Genomic DNA, 23,237 nt, shown 5'->3' on the forward strand with positions numbered 1-23,237 from the left:
AAAGTTGGGAAATGCATACTATTTTCAAGCTCTGTAAAATTTGAGACAAGTTATATGATTTTGACTATACCTTAAAACTGCGCCTTTGTATTTTTAATTATTTTTATTTAGATTTTATGTCCTGTCGACAGCAAGTTCAATAGATATAGATACACACATGCTCAAAATTCATGGCATTTATGGGAAGGAATAAGGAAAGGCCTTTAGTGATGAAACCATTTCAGTATTTGTCTGAAATAATTTTGGGAAACCATGGAAAACCAAAACCTGAACTGCTTTACTGGGATTCGAACCAGTGTCCTCCTAAATACTAATCCAGTGTTTTACCACTACACCACCTTTCTCCGATTTATCAGGTAACTGCAATTGACAAGGATCCTTTTTTCAGCCCTTGAGGCAATCCTACATTAAATATTATTTATTTCTTTTATTTATATAACCGGCCTATCAACAGTTATAAAACTTTTCTGATAGGCAAAAAAAGCACATACAAACACACTGGACAATAGGCATACAATTGGAAAGCACAAACCGAGTATCTAATACTACATTAATGAACAAATAAAAAATAACAATACCTTCACAACGTTATGACAAATATCCAATTAATGAAAACTGGTTGAAAATGTTAATACATTATAATTAATAGTTGCAGTAAACATAGGAAAAACTCCATTACTAAATATACTATAATTTAAAAAATTTAGAGACCATCCGTTTCTTTGTCTCAAGTGAATGTATGAATTTTACAAGAAAATCATGGAAGAAGCAGAGGATACACTGACACATAAGGTTTCTTGTGAACATAAATGGAGTGATATAATGCAACCATAAGTCACTATACTAATAATTCAAACATGGATTTGAATACTAGTCTGCTCTTTCAAATTGCAGTTTTCCATTGTCTTCTGAAATCCTTTCAGGAAAATGCTGAGATGGTTCCATGAAATATTTCTTCCACAATATCAAGTTGCATCATTGTCTGTTACCATCTTTAGTGAGCTTGCTGCTGATAAGATGTGAAACTAATTCACATTTAAAAAAAATACAGCACCAGAGTACTATCAAAGTATTTAAAGCAGATGGTCAATGGTATACTTAATTGAGCATTAACTGTGATGAATCAAGACTCATTTTTGGTTAAAGTCCATGGGTTCATCAAAGACTTCAATATGTCATAATATGCACAGTTACAGTTTTCCTTCAGCAACGCGTTTCTTTTTGTTATGAAACAAAATTTTACTGCTTAACGGTAACACTCAGAGTGTGATTTTTCGAACACGTAGTGTTTGTAATTCCAGTGCTGTCACCCGAGAGATGTAGCAACTGACACCAGGTGTCTTCTGGGACATGAAAGTCAGTGAAGTCCTAATAAAAGTCCCTAAAGACAAAAATTTTCAGGTTTTTTTTTTTGGTTTGTCACTTAACTGAGTTTCATACTGTCTTTATTTATTTCTACGTTAGATTTTTCAATCTAATATCGTTTTTATGAAAGTACATTTGTACTTTAAATTGCAATTGAAATAAGCTTAGGAAAAAAAAAATAAAATATTACTTCCAAGTGGTGATTATGAAATCATTAGCAGATATTAATTTAATTTGCCTTGTCTGTTATCTCAAGCCAAAAAAAAAATTCAAGGAAAAGTTATAATTTTTATTTCCTACATTCCAGTAGATACCTTTATTGAATGGGTCCCTCACAAGTCAGGAAAAGAGCAAGTTCAGAAGCGGACGGTAGCAAAATGTTCTCACCAAAAAAAAAAGTGTGTCAAGTGATGAGAGTGTCGAATGATGAGGGGGAAGAGGGAAACAAAGTTGATGGGAATCAGGGTGAAAAGGATGGCCAGAGTGAAGAAAGTGATCAGGGTGAAATGAAGGTGTAAACGCTGGCTAGAAAGTTTCAGCTGATGACGAAGTTTGTCAAGAATAACGAAGGTGAAGATGTTGATGAGGGTAGCGAGGATTACGAGAATGATCAGATTTATGACAGTGATAATGATACAAAGAGTGACGAGTGTGACAGGGCTGACAGGGACGAGTAATAAGAATGATGAAAGTGACGAGGGTATGGGTGATGAGGGTGATGGGAACAGATGACGGTGATGAGTGTGACGTGTGTGACGTGGGGATGTGTGGCAGGGGCAGCACCCCGGGACGCATGCGTGGCAGTGCCTCCTACACCGCGGGAGGAGCAAGCGGAGCAGCAGAGCCTGTGAACCGCGGCACTCCGGCATCCGTGAGGTACCCACACCACTCCTTCCTTCACTTGATTCCAACATTTATATGACAAGCTGAACCATCTACAGGTTTTCTGGTTTCAGTACAGAATGAACGCAATCCATTATACCTTCTGTATGATCAAATTAGAAAACACCATTGATTATTTCCATTTATTGATACAGACATGTCCCAACTCATAGCTTTGTAACATAACAAATTAAGTATACATATATGTCAAGATTTAATTTGTCTTAAAAGAGACCTTTTTTTAAAATAGGTACTTGTTTTACTTTTCTCACTACTAATTGGCCATTGTTGTGTTTAGTTATGTTTTTAACAAGCAATAATTTTATTTTATTAAACTTGTTAATTTTGTTTAAAAATAATAAACTCAAACTTGATCAATTATTATATAAACCGATAAAATAATAAAAATATAACTTCAGACAAAACTATTTGTAAAAGAAGAAACTAGTTTTAGCTTATCTATGCAGTTGTCAATCAACATAATGACAAAATTTCTTTGGGTTATGTTTAATGTTGTTGCTGATATTTTGAAGCCAATTTTTTTTTTATTTTTTATTTTCTGGTAATAAAAATTTGGCCACTTACGTTTTTGAGAAAATAGGGCATAATAATTTTAGTTCAAATTTTGTTTGTATAATTTATGAAAGTGTTTTAGATTTTAAAGTAGTAATTGGTTCTTTTGAATACCAGTGTGGGTATTTGTTTGGAGACTTTTTAATAGATATAGGTATATAATAATTTATATAGTGATTAATTAGATATGTTAAGTAATCAACCATTAGATCTATTACTTTGAGATTATAAAAATCAGACCAGACATGATCCTTGTTGGCATTATAAAGACCTAAATAGTAACCCTTTTTATAATTTCTATAGGAAGAGTTAGTTGAATTAGCATTGCTTACAATATCAAGTTTGATGTTGATAAGTAAAGATGGATGAAACACATATTCTTTCACTCGACAATCAGTGGCTTTTTTAACACAGCAAAATTGCACATTGGTGAAGCATAGGTCTAATAGATTATTTGAGGGTTAAACAAAGTTGTATTGAAAGAGACCTGTAGTAGAAAGTGAAATTAAGTAAGGCTTGAGCTTTGGTTTTTATATTTGTATGAGAAATATTAGAAATAAGCTTGTTCACCCAGTCAACGCCTGGAATATTAAAGTCTCCGGTTATAAAAATATCATCCTGATTATTTGCGAATTTGTTGGTTAAATTCTCAAAGTAGGATTCGCAGATAAAGGGTGGGATTTGAAGGGAAATATAAATGTTCCCCAGATTTAAATTTTTGAGTGTGCAATTTTTATTTTAACCCAGACTGTTTCAATACCTTGATAGTCATAACTATTTAAAGGTAGAGCCAATTGAAATTTATCAATAAATAATATAAATATATCTTGTGAAAGTGATTTTAGATTCAAATGCTTGAAAAATATTTTCTCGCAAATCACTCCCCTAACTTGTTTGCTTGCTAATTTTAACATTATTAATAAGGAATATTTTAAAAAGATTTTTAACTTAAATATATTGCTCCTTGTCTATGTGTGATGTATGGCCAATAACAATATTTTAAAGTGAAACCCTTTAGCAAAGATACATTGCTTATTACTGTAATTTATCCTTAAACAACTTGAAGCAATTTAGGACCCTTGTGGCCTGATGCTTAAGGTATGTGTGATTTTTCATGAACTTTTTATTTCAGAGCAAGATCTTCTTAGCAGTGTATTTTTTTTATTATTAATTTTACCCTTAATAAATTTTGAAATGATTTTGACACTTGTGTGTTCGTCTATATCAAGTAAACACACTTTTTTATTCAAAGTATTATGTTCATGCTGTGAATTCCAGGGGGTGACGTACATTACTTGACTCTTTCAGGTAGCATGCTTAGCATCGAGGGTGCTTGCACTTTTTGAGTGTTTCATGCTCAGCCATGCCTGAACTATACTAAGGGCTGCCTGTCCTATTGAGCAGTCCAAAAATTTGGGTCAGGCTAATTCAGGTTGTTAGGACAAGCCTTATTTGGGGGCCATTCGCAGGGCTCTCGTCGGAATAGTCTGACCATCTTCCTCATTCAGCATCTTCTTCCTGGCTGTGCAGTCCCTTGCACACTAGTGTTGACATGCCAGTTCTGTAAATGGTCGAACTGATGGCCTCCTACCATCACCATCGTCTCTCCTCTTAGAATGGTGACGCCCACAAATATTCTTCACAACTCGTACGGAAACCGCTACGACTTCATGTGGGTGTTTCTCATCTACATCCCCACTCAGTGCTCATTCCTCACCGTCACTGCCATTATTTCTGGGGGCAAAACAAAACAAGTCAGTGTTGCTTATTACAAATTTTTCTCTAATTTCAACATTCTTGGGATGGTCACTGTTATCCGACACATCAGTAAACGTGAGCAGTTTGTAGCTGGGCTATCGCTCCACACTTAACAGTTCAAGTCGTGAATTCCATTCATGATCACCTACATCACCCGGAGGTTATTTTGCTGCCTGCATGTTCTGCTCACCTCGTGTAGTTCCACAAAAAGCATCTCGCTCTGCTCACCCTTTTGTCGCACACACAATTCATGGCCTCTGCCCTCTGCGACAATAGCTCTCACCGCTCATCTTCCCTGCTGCTCGCTCAGTCAATAATCCAAACATTATTATATTATAGTACTATACAATAAGTTTCTACAATATTATATTTTACAATATAGTTATTATTTATTGTAAACTTTTTACCATCTTACTGATTGGTTACCACAACACCAATATTATACTAAATAAATATTTTTAAAATATTATAAGCACAACCGTTTGCCCAAACTAACCTCCAAAATGGGAACTTGCTTCAGGTTTAAATGTGATAGCAGAAAGTAAAGGAAAGTATAGTATTTAAATGTTAAGTTAAAATCTACGATTTTAATCCAAAAAAAAAAATTTTATAAATGAATTAATGAAACTAATTTTGTTAACTAGGTGTCTTGTTATTTCCAGTGAACATGAAAGCATTATGTTACAGATCTCGACCGACTCTGAAGCCTTCCACTGCCATAGTCTCAAAAGCATCCGAGTTCATTGACATCTACAGATTTCCTCCAACAAGGTAGTTACAATTCTATTGTTTATGAATTAACGAACAGTTTATATTTAAACTATAATACAAAAATGATACATATACTTTTAAGACTGCTTGACCTGTCTGGCAAAAAATCTTTACTAGGCATTTGATGTGATAACATTTCAAATAACTATGTTATGAGTATTTAAATTTTTGTAAGATTGTAAAAGTTTTTTTTAATGGTTCAGGCCTAAAAATACTGCATTCAAAATTGAATTAGATTTAATATACTTTATAAAATAAGTTTAATTACATTAACAAAAGAATGAAAAAGTAACACAATTTTTGAAAGGATATTTTTACACTGCCTAATTTGCGTAATTCTTTCTTTCCATCTCACTTTATTTGTAACGAGTAATTTATTTTAAAGTAATTTTAGTGACTTAAATAGAGTTGCATTTAAGGTGTATAAATATGTAATCCAGTATTCTAAGTAAGATATATATAGGTATATAAGTTATATAAGTTTTATATATATATATATATATATATATATATATATATATATATATATATATATATATATATATATATATATATATATATATATATATATAGGTATATATAAGTATAAAAGTTATATAGGCTGCGTCTAAATTCTACCGACGAACTACGGCTGCAAGTTCACATGACAAAATAAGTTTAAAACATCTAATATTACTTATGGTCTAAAGTGGCGGTATAGGCCTTAGAAGTTGTACATGAACAACAAACATTTATCATTGTGAATAATAGAGAAATTATTAAAGATATAATACCGAGACAACTATCGTGAATTTTATCATTGTGGCAAAATTATTTCATTGAAATAATTGAGGGTAATATCTTTATTCTCCACATACTTTTGTGCCTTGTTACTACCCCTAATTATTTCAATAAAATAATTTTGCTATTGTGACCAAGTTTGCATTGGTTGTAGAACTGCATTTAATTAAACATGATCCAGACCCTCAGTGTTCTATCTTAAATATTTTCTGTATTATTTACAATAAAAATGTTGTTCAGCCCCAACTTCAAAGATACCTAAATGTATATAAGAATGAAATACATTTCCTATAAGCGAAGAAATATGAAAAAAAGAACTATTGTAGTTAAAAACATAGACTCAATCATGGATGGGATTTTGTTCCTTGCAAATTATTAAATGAAGTCTAGCTCAAAACAACAAAATTTTGTAGGACTCCAGAAAATAATCCAGATCTGTGCAGTTGTACAAAACATTGCTACTGGTGTACGAACCAAATTACAGTAAATACCTGTTGTGAAGTTTCTTAAGGTACTTAGAAATTTAGACTTACTAACAGGAAAAACTTATTAAAATTGTAAAACACTATATTATTAGGTAAAGTGTTCCTTTTTTAAATTTAGTATGCAGGAAAATTTCTTAACTGGTATTCTCTTAAGAGGGTGTTACTGTATAAGTATAACCATCAACCATCCATATCATCCACGTATGCACAAGGGGTGATGAGGAGACATATCATCTTCCCCCCTACCCCCCCAAATCCTAAAAAAAAAAAAAATCTATCATTCCCACCAATAAAAGGAAAGAAATTAAAAGCAAAACCAAGGTAAAGTGGTTCTATTCCCCCTCCCCCGATCCTGCCATCCACAGCTAGGTGTGTGTGTTGAGACTGCTAGTGCAATGTACTCTGGTGTGCAGCCACAGCAATAGTTGTCCAACTTGCAGGCCAGAACCGGTGTACCCCACCCCCCAGCCCGACAAGACTGCCGCCAAATGTCGCAAGGACGTGTGCCTACTGCCCGACTGCTCCTGCGGAGGGAAGGACATCCCAGGTACATTCACTCGTTCCACCAGGTCTTCTGCGTCTGTGTTTCAGGCATGCTGCAGTTACTGCTGTTATTTTATAATGTCATTCAAAAAAGACACCCTTGCTGTATTGACCACATCAGTTCTTTCTTCAGGTCCTATGTCGTGCTTAATATTAATTAAACAGCACATAACTACCACTATAATTTTTAGCACAGCAAAGTGCTGCAAATTTGGTATCACCAGTCACACATTGATGTCAAGTGTATGAGCATGATTGAGATCATTCGTTAGACATCACAGTTGCATGGATATACATAAGTGATAATGTAGCTATCCAGTAGCTTACAAAGCCATTATAATAACGGAATCACTCATTTTAGAAAGAAAGTTCTTCTAAATATGCCAAAAATTTTATTTTTCCATACCTGTGTGGATGTATGCTAAAGTCTATGTCAAGTATTTTGTTTCAAATTGAACCGTCCTCAGAAGTAGTACTAATGCTTTGCCACTGTTTTTCTGTCAACAGTGAGTGTTAAAAACTTTATGTGGTTATCAATGCTCGTAAACAAACATCATGTGTGGCTTTGCATGTGGCTTTTGGCATATTGGTACCACTGGTACTGCTTTTGATAACTGTCAAATTTGATTCAAGCTACATGACACAGACTACATTTATATATGTACATGTATTTCTGTACAGAAAGTTCTACATGCACTAACACAAAACAGTCATATTCATGGTGTTATTGCAAGTCCACGAAATCTTTCTACTAGTACTACATAGGTAGTTATTTTTTTAATCCTGAAAAAAAAAAAGTGGAATTCTTTCTAAAATTAAATTCTAAGTAAGTGGTCATGTGTTTTATGTCAGTTTTTAGTTCTTCCTTGTGACTGCTCATTTCCAATGTGCATTTTAAAATGACAGTGAAACACTGTAGCCAAGGTTTGGCTTGCTTTTCCGAGATTGTATTATTTATTTACAGGAGAACAGCAGAACTATGTATGTACTTCACAATTATTCAAATAATTCTGGCTATTTGCCGGCATGACTTGCCCAACTGTAGTTTTTAACTATCCGAGATATTCACCCCCTGCATTGTAGCAGTTAATGGAGGTTCTACTATAATTTTAATCAGTGGAATGTGAACAGTTATCTAGTTAACCAGGTATTAATTGAAACTTTTTCATTTGTAGTAAATTTGGTTAAATGATATCATTCTTACGATAAAACTACCCTGGTTTATGCCTTCACTTACAATAATCATTTTTCCAGTAGGGGCATTGGAAATCTAATGCCTTCTGTGGAAGTTGTAGAGCTGTGTTTCACTGTCATAGTCTACAGTGTATTAGCTGTTTTCCTTAAAGCTAACTCAAAGCTGTCTTAGTCAAGAACTAAACAAAATTGATCATGTATGGATGTACATGTTATAATATGTAAATATCCAATATAAGACACTGCAACAGTAGTAGATAGAGAAATATCTGCACAATGTGATTAACAAATGAAAAGTAGGTAGTTACAATTAATGATCTTTGGTAGGCTACAAACATTTATAGGTAACCAATATGGCATGGAATATTTGTTGTTATGTCAGGTAATTCGGACACTGGACTGATCCACCGTAAGCGTAGTGTGTACGGGGAATGGCATAATGCAGTCACAAAATGAAAATGAAATGAGAAGGATGATGAAATAGAGCAGGAACTATTTTTAAGAAGGCATCCAAGTTTTGGAGGGACTCCGTTGTAAATTACATTTCTCAAGAACAGTAGCTGTGTGAGATAGTATGGACTTAATTGAATGAAATATTAAATGAACCCAAAAAAATTATTGTACTCAAACTGTCTTTAACTAATTTCATTAAATACTTTTTTCTAAAAAAGTTACATTATTTGCATGTAGATCTCACCAATTAGCACAGTAATAAGACTGGCATCAAACCAATATAAAAAAAAAAGTTTTAAAATTGTCAATGACTTAGTTTGTACAAAAATAACAAAAAAACTACTAACGTATTTTTGCATTAAGAAATACTTACTCTTATCCACAAAGTTTCCAAACAATGAAAATACTAAATGTGCTTTGCCACTAAAACATCATAGCAAAAAATGTAACACTAGTAAAATAAATGATCAAATCATTGTATTTTATCATCCAAAAATAAAAATAATTATATCATTCAAATAAAAGCCTTGTATAGTTTTGGTTCTTTAGTTCCAGGATTATTGACTACAGAAGGGTAATAGTGGTACAAATCACAAATGATGTTTTGCTGCAGCTAATATAGTTAGCTTGATTTATGAAGTTTATTAGCTTTAATTAAACATGTACATTAATTCATAGAATAAAAATTTAACATTTGACTGTAGCTTTCTCTCATATTCAAAAAATATATTTAATATGAACAAATATATTGTACAATCTGATTAGCTGGGTAGGTGTTGTAATGGAACCATGAGCAAATTTGCCTAGTTCATCCACAGGAGTGAGAAAAACATGCAAGGTTGTAAGTAAACAAACATGTGTACGCTTAAGATTGGACACAGTTTGAATAAAGGTGTCTGCTAGCGCCAATAACTTTTGAGGTTTAAAGTAGAAATTGACACATTTGAAAGTTTTATTTGAAAATTTGTTATTACATTGTGCATATATTTCCCATTTTAAAAGTATGTACATATACTGAGTTCGGTAATTTAATTATAGTAACAGCCTATTTTTCTGTTTGCTGTTATTATTTTAAAAGAAGCTGTGGCACATAATGATTCAACATCTGCAGTACTGCTGGCCAGAAATAAACAGTAAAATAAATTGTTTTAAACTAAATGTATAGAGTGCACCTTTAGAGCATAGCTGAAACCCAACAGAGTGACAGAGGTTTGAGATAGAACCTGTAGCTACATCAATCATTGAAATCACACGAAATGTGGTCTCAAGATGTAGCAATGCGGAAATGGGTAAGTGGGAGAAATTCATGAGCTTCGTGAGAATCCATGAGCCAGTGGCAACATCCGAAATACTATCCAAACTGCGAGAATCTGTGTTCTGCCCTGCTGGGAATTGAACCCGGTATGTCTTTGCGGAAGGCAAATGATCTGACCTCTGCATTCCCTTAATCTTTAATTAATTACAATTAGTTGTGATAGCTGAATACAAAATCACACTATTTTATGTTTCACTAATAGGCAGATAGTAACTTGCTACTAGAACTTCACATAGAATATGTACTGTTATGGAATGAGTGTTTGTTTATATTTATAATTAGGAAGTGAGCATGTCATGTTATGTAAACTTACAGTGTCTGTAACTGTTGTAATATTTAAATATGTAGGTGGCCTGGCAGCTGAAGAAGTTCCACAGATTGTTTTATTGACGTTTGATGATGCCGTCAATGATCTCAACAAAGGTTTATACAGCGATCTTTTTGAAAAGGGTCGAAAGAATCCTAATGGGTGTCCTGTTACTGCCACCTACTACGTGTCACACGAGTGGACTGATTACAGTCAGGTGCAGAACTTGTATGCAGAAGGGCATGAAATGGCTTCCCACTCTGTCTCGTAAGTTGGTCATGCTTTGACCAAACCACCCCTTGATGACTCATGTTTCCATAGCAACGTGATTCTTCCCAAACAGTTAGAAATTGTTTCTCCTGCCATAGTTTCCAACCTCTGTTTTATGCATATGACCTGATAATATGGGCTGTACAAATATGGAGCAAACCACTGATAATTGCCTCCCCCCTCCAATGCCATGCAATGAACTATAATCGAAGGAAATATCCAAATGACTTGGAGCGCTTTATTGTGGTACATTCAGTATTCCCAATTCTAAAAATGCAACATCACACCTACAGCAATGAAATTTGTATCTTACCAAGAAAAATTTCTTTCCTGTTTTGGGAAGAATTGTGTTGCATACAGACCACATCTTTTTAATTTTCTTCTCTTTTTTTAAAGTCTGAAAGTCTGAGTTGCTCATTGAATTTCTGTCTCGCTTTTAATACAGTTTCCTTACTGCAAGAAAGTGCATTTTAAAAGTTATCTGTTCTTTGTTCAACTCTGGATGAATGTGGATAAATATGCTACTGTCACTTATATTGGTTAGGTTGTAAAACAGATAAAAAATATTATCTTAAGGAATTGAATTATCCTGGAAACATGCACGTAGTTGAGCATATGTTGGTTGGAAAGAATGAGATCAGACTTTCAGGTTTGAAACAGGTTTGGTTTCCTTGCTCAGAACGTCTCTGCTGTTGCTTTCGTGCTGCTGCTTTTAATATCTTGCTTTTTGCCAACAGAAAATGCTCCAGTTAAATTGATTTAGTTTTGCTTAAGTTATTGTCACAAGTGCAGAACTAACATATTTCTGTTCATTCTTTTTTATTCCTTATTATCCTATACAAACCTCCTATAAATGTACCTTTAAATTTCATAACCATGTTTTATACACCTGTACATATTTCAAATCTTGTCTTTAAAATTTTCTCTTTGATTTTTCTTCATTCTTCTCTTTCCTTTGCTTAATTTTTTATGAATACATTAATGCTTTTGCTTCATATATTGGTGATTATTATTTCACATCTTCATAAATCTTTCTATATTATATAATGCTTTATAAAACTTTATTGCATATTGTTAAAATTCATTCTTTATATGAGAAATTTAAAATTTTGATCTAAATTGATATAAAATAATTTTATATATTTTTTAATAACTAAACACTTCTTAAAATAATTATGCCATTAATTTCTTTAATGATTTTAAAATCTTTTTTTTTTCAAATCGAAATACTACCTTTTCTCAACATCCCTCATGTCTTTGTATCCAATTTCCTGCATCCATAACCTACAAACAGGCGGCTATTCGGCAGAAGAAATTCCACAGATTGTCCTGCTCACGTTCGATGACTCAGCCAATGACCTGAACAAGGGTCTGTACAGTGACTTGTTTGACAAAGGAAGAACGAATCCTAATGGCTGCCCCGTCTCTGCAACGTTCTATGTCTCTCATGAATGGACCGATTATAGCCACGTTCAAAATCTTTATTCATCTGGACACGAAATTGCGTCACATTCAATATCGTAAGTCACAAATAAGTATTTTAATCAATAATAAGATAAGTGTCTTATCATTGTTGCAATAACGTACATAATATGCAAGTTGCTTACTACTACTTTTGGTTGCAACTAGGATACGTCACCAGTTGCTAGCATAATACCCACTAACAGATAATCAGTAGAACAAGAACTAATAGTTTTGTTTAGACTTCAGTAGTGTAACTGAAATTTTGAAGTTATTAGAACAAATTCAATTTTTTTTTACAGTCTGCATAACAAAAAAAAATGGCTTTGGTTGTCAAGTAATATGCTATAAATGGTTAGTATATTAATAATAAATCATAATTTTTACCTTAATTTAGGTATTGGCTAGATTTTTCATAAATTGTAAAGTATTAATAACAAGTCTTTTTTTTACTACACTATATATATATTATATATATATTTAGTGTAGTCAATATATATATAGACACACACACACATACATATACATACACACATATAATCCTCACAGAACTTTGTTACACAATTTTGTTTTCAAATGACTGTTTCAGAAAAACAATAGTAATGACATCATTAACTTGCATTCTGTAGTTAAACTTGAAATTTTCATTAATGAAAATAATTAAAACATAGAGAAACTTATGTTTCGCCATCTCCTAGCATTTTTTTTTGTAACAAAGTGGAGAGGAGTTTTATTTGTTCAAAGTATAAACAAAATAATTCCATAGGAATAAATTTCGTATTTTAGAAACATCATTTTATAAATAGAAATTTTCACTTGTTATTTATTTCTCTATTAATTTTGTACTTTCTTGGATAACTATGCATTTTCTGGAGGTACTGACCCAAGGACTTAAGGAAATAGCAGAGAGCATGATGGCAAAAGCTATTTTTGAAGGGGGGAAAAACACTTTATTCCTTATGAAAATACATATCAAAACTAAAAGTTTTACGTAGACCTAGTTTTAAACTCACTCTCTGGCAGCTTCTACAACTGGCTGGCATTCAGTTCAAACATTTAAAAATATATTATGAAACATCTATATCATGTCAACAATATATAGTTAGCACACTATAAAATATAATTTCATTGAAATGATTACACAGGACATTAGCAAACATTAAAGTTTGAAACTATTGATATTCCCAGTGCACCTGGATTTATTATCTACAGTCCATTTAGCATTGGCTTTACTTGCGAAACTGTAACTTAAAATTTAATTAAAAGTTGAAGAGATCCTTCTGCTCTATTTACAAATCTTACAATAAACTTCATTAGTGGTTTACTATGCACTAAACTAAATGATGAAAATTTCAAGTCAATTACTGGTTTATCTCAACCAACTAACTTAATCTCTCAACTATACCCCAGCGACTGTATAGGCGGGGACAGTATAGCACTCGCCTTTAAATTTCCAGCGACATTTTACAGGAGCTTGCTCTCAGGACGAAGTTTCCCTTGCGGACTCACTTCGGACTGGTGGAGTTCCTGACTCGGGGGATGTGTCACGCTGCCATCAGGACTGCAAAACTCCCAACTCTCGCTGGCCGAGTGGTGATGATGATTGCCCTGCCTGGACGGGTCCGGATTGCCGTGTTGCTATTGCTGGTCTCCTTGCCCCACTGGGACAGTTGTCGATACCGAGTTGTCTCCGACTCCAGCTGACTCGCCGGGCGACTGCTGCTCGCTCGATGCCTTCCTGGTTCTTCAGAAGACCGTGTGGTCGTCCAAGCCGATGTAGGCTTCTGGTGGTCGAGTTCTGTGAGCCCTTCTTCATCAAGATGCTAACGCCTCTGTGGGACTAGTAGGATCCTCTAGCAATTACATCATGGGCTTGTTCTGTTTGTTGGACTCAGCATCCTACCTCAGTGATTAGTCGCTTGATGCTTATTCTCTCCTCGCCTAACCTGCAGCTCGTGATAGTGGCATGGTGTTTCCGTCAGTTCAGTTGTGCTACTCCTTAGAGCACTGGACGTTCTCTGTGGCGATGGTCTGCTCTGGTGTACAGCTTTCGAATATTGCTTGTGAAGTATGCTCGTTGAGCTAGGAATGGCTTGGGGATATTTACTTGCGCCCCCGGCATGAGGTCACATGTTGGTCGTGTGGCATGTTCGCCCCAGACTACTGTGCCCACTTGGGCACTCTTAAACTGGGCGAGAGCACTTACACTAGGCTAAGTCTACACATATTTTCTTCAAACTTCACACTATATAGGCTCATAGCATGACTTAGGGAGTTTGTTTAGCTACGAGTGTAAGCTCCGTTACATATCAAAAGAATCAAGCTAGGTCTACCTGTAAATCAAAATGTGTTATATGTAAAGGTAACTTGTATAGAGAAGTATACCAAACAATAATTAGTATGTATCATGATAGCAAAACATATTTTTAATTTTTCATACACGCTGCCACTAAAAAATATAATTTTTATTTACAAATATTTCTTTTATCAGTTTTTATTTATCAGGACTCTAACCAAGTACAGTGCAGCAGGATTATTACAACAAATTATATAAAAGGAAAAATGAACCTGAAATTTTGAGCACTCCATGACTTAACAACATTGAAAACTCAAGCCATGAAAGTAGAAACATTTGTAAATTCGCAGATACGTAAACATAAAGGCATGCAAGTGAACTTGGTCATTCAGATGCTCAAATGTCCTTGAAAGCTATACAGTTAGTAGCAGATAGCACACTGCAATGAGTCTCAATATTCACTTGTTACCTAATTTGGTTATTTTTTACAGATAAATTAGAGCACCAGTTAAAATGCAAAAACCAAGTTCAATTAAAGGTCTAGTTTAGTTTATTGTAGTGCTGCCATTTGGTTTTTTTGTATAAAATATATCCGACAAGTCTCTAGCACCTGGCTCTCCCACTCTTATGATGAGTATAAATATAAATACTATATATTTAATTTTGTTCTCAGTCATGATTCCATCATACGAATGAGGCGCCATAGTTACTTTATTATAATTTAATGGTCAACAGCTTTTGCCAATGAGCAAACACAATCTTTATTAAGTTACTAATTTAAGCATAACTTCCACAGTAGCTTTATATAGACGAGTATTAAACATACTGGACAATATACCTGTACGAGACTATTATCAAATATAGAAACCAAGACCATTGTCAAAAACATTGTCAGTGTGGTACTCAGATACCTAGAAAAAAACAGAACCATACAAAATGGGCGCTATTAGTGTGTTCGGTTGTCTCATCTCAAGCAAGAAAAACATTATGGTCTTTTTCATAAAATCACTTGAATACTACTACAGATATGGTGATCAAATTTTTTTTCCATCCAAGTTAAAAGTAGTTTTGTTTTAACTATCAATTAATTTTAATTATAATAATGGTAAGTTTTTTTTTTTTCGAATTTACGAAATCACCCAAATTTGTGCATGATTAGGCCATAGTGTTTTTAAACATATTCGTGTCAAAAACAGGTATAGTAACATCATTTAATTTTGTTCGGGTTACAGAAAACAACTAGTAAATTTTGTGCAAGATTGCTCAGCAGAGCTTTATTTTGTACATTTCGTGCTTAAACCCTATCAAAAACTCTTAAGATGCCCTAAACTAAAATATCCTTAATGGAGCTGCAGGAGTTGGAGGTTTGGTCCAAAATTGAAAAAGTGCTCATGATGTCTTTCCAAGGTCCCGAACAGCCAGTTGAAACAAGGACACATATAGTCTAAAAATTAACATTGGCCAAATAAATTTATAGATGAGAAGATGACTTAAACAAAACATCATAAATAAAAATGTAACAAATATGGTAAAGCCTCCACCCATGCACTGTGACATGGATGATCACGTTCGGGATGACACGCCTAATTGAATTTTCCTCCCTCATAACCGAAGCTAGTACACGAGTGCATGACTATGGTCAAGACTGTGGGTGAGTGAGCCTCGGTACTGTTCAACACAAAGATATTGATTTGCTGTATTTATTAGAGCTCTCCACTAGATGTTCATGGCTCCAGTTTTCTCATCACTTGATGAGAAACATTTATTCTTAATTCTAACAGTCCCTACATTCACTAGGTAGCCTCTATAAAACACGTGAGTTTTATGGATTCTGGTCCCCATGTGTCAGCAATTTTTATATTTCTTTCCAAACATTGAGTGAAGGATTTTTAAATACAATAACAAATAAATCAGGTTACCTTAAAACATAGAAAAAAATTAAAAGTTGTTTTACTATATTTTCTTTTAGGTTTTTTGAAATAAATGATGCATATGTCTCTTCAATCTTTTTCTGTCGCATAAACCCTGGTTCAAGTTTTTTAATCTTATGCATGTAAGCACTTACAATTACATGCTTCTTATTCAGCTATGTTATGCAATGACAATGTGACACTTAGCTTAGTTTGTTTCTGCCATAGTAAGGTATATTTAAAAAATAAGCTTGCTTAACTGCTATAATTATAAATGCTGCTAGCTTTCTTGCAAAGTTTTGCACTCTTAAAGCTTTGTTGTGTTGTAAAATTTTTGCTGCACTTAAAATGATCATAAAATTAAAATAATTAGGCATATAGTTTCAAAAATATAAAAATGGTTTAAATAAAGTGTAAGTTATCTAAACCAATATTTTTTATATATATATATTAAAAAAATTGGTTTTCCTCATTGAAAATCACAGGGGAAAAAATGGGATTTAAAAACAGTGATATAATTTTTTGTGCAATCATTTTTAGTATGTAGTTCAAATTGTGACCCCAAGAATATAATTTAATTTTAGTTCCGATACCACAAATATAACTGTACAGGTAAATTATCATTCTTAAAAAGCTCTCAGTTTTAGTACTTTATGAATTTTAGTGCTATGTCAGAAGTGTAGCATAGGCTACTAAATTAGATGCTCTCACTTCTAATAATCATGTATGATATCCCTTTTAATAATTATGTATGTATGCATGTTAATTTACAATTTCATAAACAGGCAAAAATATATTTATACTACTTCTACAGTAAAATGTTTATTAAGTAAGTTATGCATCCTTTAAAATCTAATTTGAGAATACCTTTTTTAAAGAAATATCAAAAATTAGTAACGAATTGTTCCTTATAACGAAGACCTTACACCTATGATAACATTGTTACCAATGATATTTCGCTTCATCAAAAAATGTGGGTGTTGCCATTGTTTTATCATATGTAATTTTATAACACTAAGCTGCAATTAATTTTTTGTGGGTTACTGTTACCAGTATATCGAAACTAACATAAAGTATGTTGGCAAACCCTCCCAGTTGAAACGTTTTCACTAAATATATACATAGTGTCAAATCCTAAATTTAAATTGCTTAAAAGTAGGCAACATGCACTATGTAAAACATGCTAAGTTAATTGTGCTCCAAACGGGCACTGTAGTAAATAGGCAAGCAGAAATTTAATGTGATGGTAATATTAACATACATCATTATGAATGTTTGTTAAATGGTTTCAGTGAAGGATTAACAAACAGCACACTTCTCTCACTTTTTACAAGAACTGTTCAAAGATACTGAAGATACAACTTCAAATATCAAGCATCACCATGACATTGACTGCCAAACACGTAATACTCCGAGGCATAGCTCACATGCAGTGCATCCGCTGGACACAATTATTCTGTCGTTAGGTGAGGGTTTTCGGATAGACTGAAACTGTGTAGCTTGGGCGCCACCACATGTAGGGGCACGTGGACCCGGCCGTAGACTCCTGGCTCGAGGCCGTGACGTGACCCGTGTGGGGACTAGGCTCGACTCCCCCTTTGTGCAGTAGCACTAGTGGGCTCTTAAGGCGTCCCACAAGCCTCGGCTGCTCAGTGAAACTCACAGAAGTCTAGCGAAAGCTCTTTATTGATGTCGAGCGGCACAAGGAAATAAAACGTTACATGAGTAACTACGTGAAAAGAGAGTTATTAACAGATACACTGAAATAACATGCCAACAGGAATATTACCCCGGCTTAAAGGCTGACCAGGTCACCTCGTGGCCTGGCCTCGAAAGTTTGTTACGTATTAAGACGAAATAAAATATCCAACTCTGGATTTAAATAATTATGTTAAAGAGCCAACCTCCCGGGGTAGACCTCGAGGAAAAAAAAAAAAGTTTAAAAAATAATTACGGAGCGATGGATGTTACCAGATCAGTGAAAACTAAAGTTGAAGTCGACGAAACGCGCACAGGCCTTCTACCCCAGGCGGCGAACGGAAGCTGACTGACGAGGCCATGGCATCATGGCCGCCGGGAAGCGTTAAGTTCCCGTTATGTTACCAGGTATCCACCTGGTAACATATTAACATGACAAACCCTCTTAAACACTAAGCAAAAATGACCACAATGATTTATCATTACCAAACTTAAATTATTTTTAATTTATTTGTTAAAGTTAAAAAAAGTAGTTACAGGTAGTTCCGAGGTTGCCCACCTGGGGCGCTGCGCCGTCCTTACTAACTAAAAACTTAAAACATAAACACATAGGAATTTAAAAAAAAAATTAAAATAAAAGGTTTACATTACAATTACTTATTATTTTAATTAAGCTTTTACGGGGACGTGGCACTGAAGCTACTGCCTCTTGCAGGGCCAAGGCTCACACACACACACACACACCTGCACACGGGGCGGGAGGTTTGAAACAGAGGGTGGTGATGGGAGGAGATGGGTGGCGACGGCGTGAGGCACATCGGGCTTAGGGAGGGCGTAGCCCCGGTCGACGTCAATTCTGTGATTCAACCAGCAATTCATTTTTTCATCAGAGATCACATGAAATCCGAAGTGTGTCGCCGGTTGACTCATAGTTTGGATGAGAGTACGGTATTTCCTGATATTTCTTTAAAAAACATATTCTTTTATTGTATTTTAAGTGTGTATACTTTTCTTCATAATCATTATACAGAAAAAATTGTTAACTTCTTTTGACCTTATTTTATCGCTAGGAATCACCTGCCGGGCGTTCTCTGAGATTTTCGTACATTATCTGTACAAACATGTTTCAAATGAATTCAGGCTAATGCATATGAGCATTAAATGTGTATTTTAATTCCCTCTTTATTGTAAAGGATGCATCTTATTTATTTCATAACATCTCATTATATTGGAAATTTGCAATATTTATGATAGTTCAGTATTGTGTCTGCATAATTTGAAGAAAGCTAACTAAAAAAGTAATGAGTCATTATGATTTTCTGTAAGATTTTTCATACTACGAAACACAATTAAATATATAATAGAAAAAGGTAAGTGATGTTATCGGTGTTGACTGCCCTTAGTTTTCATTATAGTATATTTTAAAAACTCTAGTAAAGAATTCACTCTTCATGAAAGAGTATGAAACAGTTAAATATACTATGAGGAAAACAAATAAATTTTTCTATGCAAAAATGTAATTTACTATGTTAAAACTTCAAAATTGAAATTTTACGTTCAGGGTAGGTATTGTTATATTACTGAGGTGGTTGAACTAATATACAGAAATTCACTGGGATAATTGAGCAAAAAAGTATAGCAGAATAGTTCTGTAAAAGGTGCATAAAAGAGAGGAAGCAGGAATTAAACTTCAGTACCAGCAGCAAAATGTTTTGTGTATAGAACATTCTAAACCATAGTTTATAACAGTTCCGTGGTTGCATAAACATTTGAATGGTACCTGTGACCCAGCTAATTGTGGACCTGACATTAATCTGGAAGGGTTTTCGGTACAGAAGTTTGGTTCCTGCAAAATTTTAATAATTTCTTTTCTTGGCGAGTTCGGCTTGAGGCAGCCTTGTCGTGCCGAGCTCTTGGAAACACGCTGAGTGTGCTTGTTTGCCGATGCAGGCACAGCTTCGGGGAGAAGTTCTCCCAGAAGAAGTGGACGAAGGAGATTGCCGGCCAGCGAGAGATCTTGTCGGCTTACGGCGGTGTGCGACTCGAGGACATCCGTGGAATGCGGGCGCCCTTCCTGGCGGTGCGTGCTTGTGGGACGTCTTAATGCTGTGCTGGTCAACCAAGTTGTCTGTGTTCGCCTTGACTATAGTTATATCCACTTATAGAGCCTGCCACCAAATAAGCAATACCAGAAGACAGCATTGGCAATGTAGACCATATAAACTGGGCTTCAATCTCAGTAGAGTTCCTTTTTGCCTACATGTTTTACAAGATCAGCGTGGATGAAATCTTTCTATGAAAACATGTCCAAAACCTTTACATTATTTTAGGTCTCTAGTTTGTATGCACTTATGTTTGTACACTGAAAAATACTAAGAGTTAAATCATCAAAATGGATAGTGAGCAGGGTATCAAGAAATGAAACATTTGATAGGCTTCTTTTGGTCTTGCTTTACTGTTGGTAGTTTCCATTTTGTTAAATGCAACAAACACTTTCATTTTACCAAATATTTCCTCATGGTCTATAATTTCTCAAATACCAGTAAAATTAAAATCTTGCAGTATGTTTGTTATATGGAGAATATTTTGGAGATAAACAATGAATAAACACCTGAAAGTGATTTTTTAAATTAAATCGCAGTTAACAGATGCTTTCACACAATACATGATCTCACTAGCAATTGGAATTGTTTAAAGTAGGTAAAGTGTTTTTGCTTGTTTATAACATTAATCTAAAAACCACACAAATATTTTCAAGCTAAGAATTAAATTATGAAAATATGTCATTGTGAAAACACTATACATAAATAATATTATCAAATTCATGGCTTTTTTAAAAATTTTCAAAACTTTTATAAAAGTTATTATTTATATGGCTAATACAAGTAACAAAGCAAGACTGATATGTTTAACACAATCATTTTTACATTATTTGATATGATCGTTTATTATTTTATTAGTTAACAGCAAAAATGTGTCCACAAGACTAAGACTTGAAACTTTGTGTAGAGTTTGGCATTAAGAGAAGGAATTTTCTGGCTGAGTCAAGCCTCTCTCCACTGGCTGGAGCATTACATAAATAGTAACTTACTTAAGTTACATGCTTGCATTTTAGCTTGGATATCTCTGAATTACTGCCCATGGCTTAAAATCCTGCAGCTCTCATACTGTGGTGCTACTCCAGTCCGGAGGCTGAATTGTACTGTAGCCATACTAACATGAAGATGACCACAACGTATATTAAGCTCATCAAAATCTATGATCCTCAAATTTGGCATTTATAGTCTCCTTGTCAGAAATTCTTTAAATGATGTGAAGTCAAGTGGTAGATTATTCAAGGGTTAGTGCACAAGAGGTCATCACATCAGTGCCTAGCACATATCTTGCCGCATTTCAAAAGCAAATCATATATTAAAGTTAAATTGATGAGAGGTGAAACTATCAGAAAAAAGTGCTTTGGACTCTTCTTGACTTCACATTTACTAATTACAAAAAATAAATAACAGGGAAAAACTTAGCTTAAGCTGCGAGAACACTTTTTTTTCTTTTTACTTAATAACATTGAAAGATCTCCTCTTTAAATTCTGATACCAGAAGTGTTTGGTGGATGCCCTTAACTTTTCTCAGTCATTAGATTGAGTGTGCAAGAGATACAACAGTCAAATCAACCTTATTACTTAGTATTGCTATCACAAATGTAATACTAGCGAGATGTGTTGGATAGAGTTCAGGCAACTGTTCATAACGAACCCTGAGACATATTGAGTTGTGGTAGGCCTGATACACTGACAGTAAATGTGAAACGGCTTTGAAGTGTCTGATCCTGAAACGACAAGTGTAAATTAATGATGATGATGATTATCATTATCCAGGTTGGGGGCAACAAGATGTTCAAGATGCTGTATGACTCCAACTTCACATATGACTCGTCAATGCCAGTGTACGAGAACAAGCCACCCAGCTGGCCCTACACTCTGGACTACAAGCTGTTCCATGACTGCATGATTCCCCCGTGCCCCACTCGCTCCTACCCAGGTACTTGCGTGAACAGATAGTGTTCACGTTGGTCTTAGCACTTTGCAAATCTAAATTTACTACAACCAGTATTCGCCAAAATTAAAGTTGATAGAAAAACTAAAAAAAAAAAAAAAAAAAAAAAAAAAAAAAATTAAATACTCTGTTTTAAAGCCTTGTTTTCAACTGAAAGATTTTAACTGGTGGTCACAAATTTTAAATGGTTTCATAATTAGAACTTATGTTAATGACATTTGGTGGTTCATGTGCTCGGCACAAAATAATAATAGTCGTGAAGCATATGCCTTTCCGAATTTAACATTGCACGGAAGGCTACAAAGCATGCTAAAAATTCATAGCAGGACTTCATGAAGTTATATTTAAAATTACTTCAACATTGCCTCTAAAATTGTATACAACACAAAAAACTTAACCAATTTACATCCTTCCTTTCTACATTCATAATTTAAAATTGAAGTCAAAAATGCAGGAGGTGGTTAGGTATAATATCAAAAATTTAACTTTCTTCCTTGAACACAAGAAAATTATGTATTAACATTCTAAGAGTCACTTAGTAATTTCCTAGTGTTTAACAAGAAAAAATTTGCGTAAGAATATGAGTGAAGTGATGACAATGTTTTGAACAGAAAGAGTCATGGCAGTGCCATAATATATGCAAAGCAGCCCACATAAGGCAGACCTGAGTGAGGTATGTCACGATGATAACTGAAATATTGTTAAGATTTACAATCGCAGAAGTAATGTTTCAGTTTCAAAGCTTGAAATCCTTACGATTCATGTTGCAGTGCATCCTCTATGACGAGAATAGAGGTGAGTTGAGTGTGCCTATGCACCTACGACCTCACAGACTTTTCAAAATTAATATAGTAACAAGTTATTTTTCCCAAATGATTTCAAACGGTAAAATAAGACAGTCTATCAGTCCCCACCACATTCATGCAATCCTTAAGTTATGTTGGATGCCTTCTAGGCATAAATATTGTACTACTACATACTTTTTTCAACATTACGAATTCATCATGAATATAGGTAAGCTTATAGAATAAGCACTAGTGAACGAAGTCATGTTTGCTTGCCAAATAAGTACCTGATTATGAATTATACTCTTAGAATCAACACATTGGACAACTTGACTTTGACA

General features: G+C 34.2%; 1 protein-coding gene across 4 annotated transcripts in view; it reads left to right on the top strand.

The window, feature by feature from the left end:
• The window catches only part of LOC134529659 (uncharacterized), a 182,124-nt gene that overhangs the window by 153,438 nt on the left and 5,449 nt on the right, over positions 1 to 23,237 (top strand). For 2 of the 4 annotated variants that reach the window (XM_063363977.1, XM_063363978.1), the window contains 6 exons: positions 2,140 to 2,241; positions 5,266 to 5,349; positions 7,055 to 7,161; positions 10,468 to 10,693; positions 20,012 to 20,141; positions 21,934 to 22,096. In XM_063363977.1, coding sequence (XP_063220047.1) covers positions 2,140 to 2,241; positions 5,266 to 5,349; positions 7,055 to 7,161; positions 10,468 to 10,693; positions 20,012 to 20,141; positions 21,934 to 22,096 — 812 coding nt within the window. Of the gene's footprint in view, positions 1 to 2,139; positions 2,242 to 5,265; positions 5,350 to 7,054; positions 7,162 to 10,467; positions 10,694 to 11,990; positions 12,217 to 20,011; positions 20,142 to 21,933; positions 22,097 to 23,237 lie in introns of all 4 variants that reach the window. The other 2 variants (XM_063363976.1, XM_063363979.1) reach the window with 1 other exon arrangement.

Source organism: Bacillus rossius, chromosome 2 (genome assembly GCF_032445375.1).
Source record: "Bacillus rossius redtenbacheri isolate Brsri chromosome 2, Brsri_v3, whole genome shotgun sequence".
Classification (NCBI taxonomy): Eukaryota; Metazoa; Arthropoda; class Insecta; order Phasmatodea; family Bacillidae; genus Bacillus; species Bacillus rossius.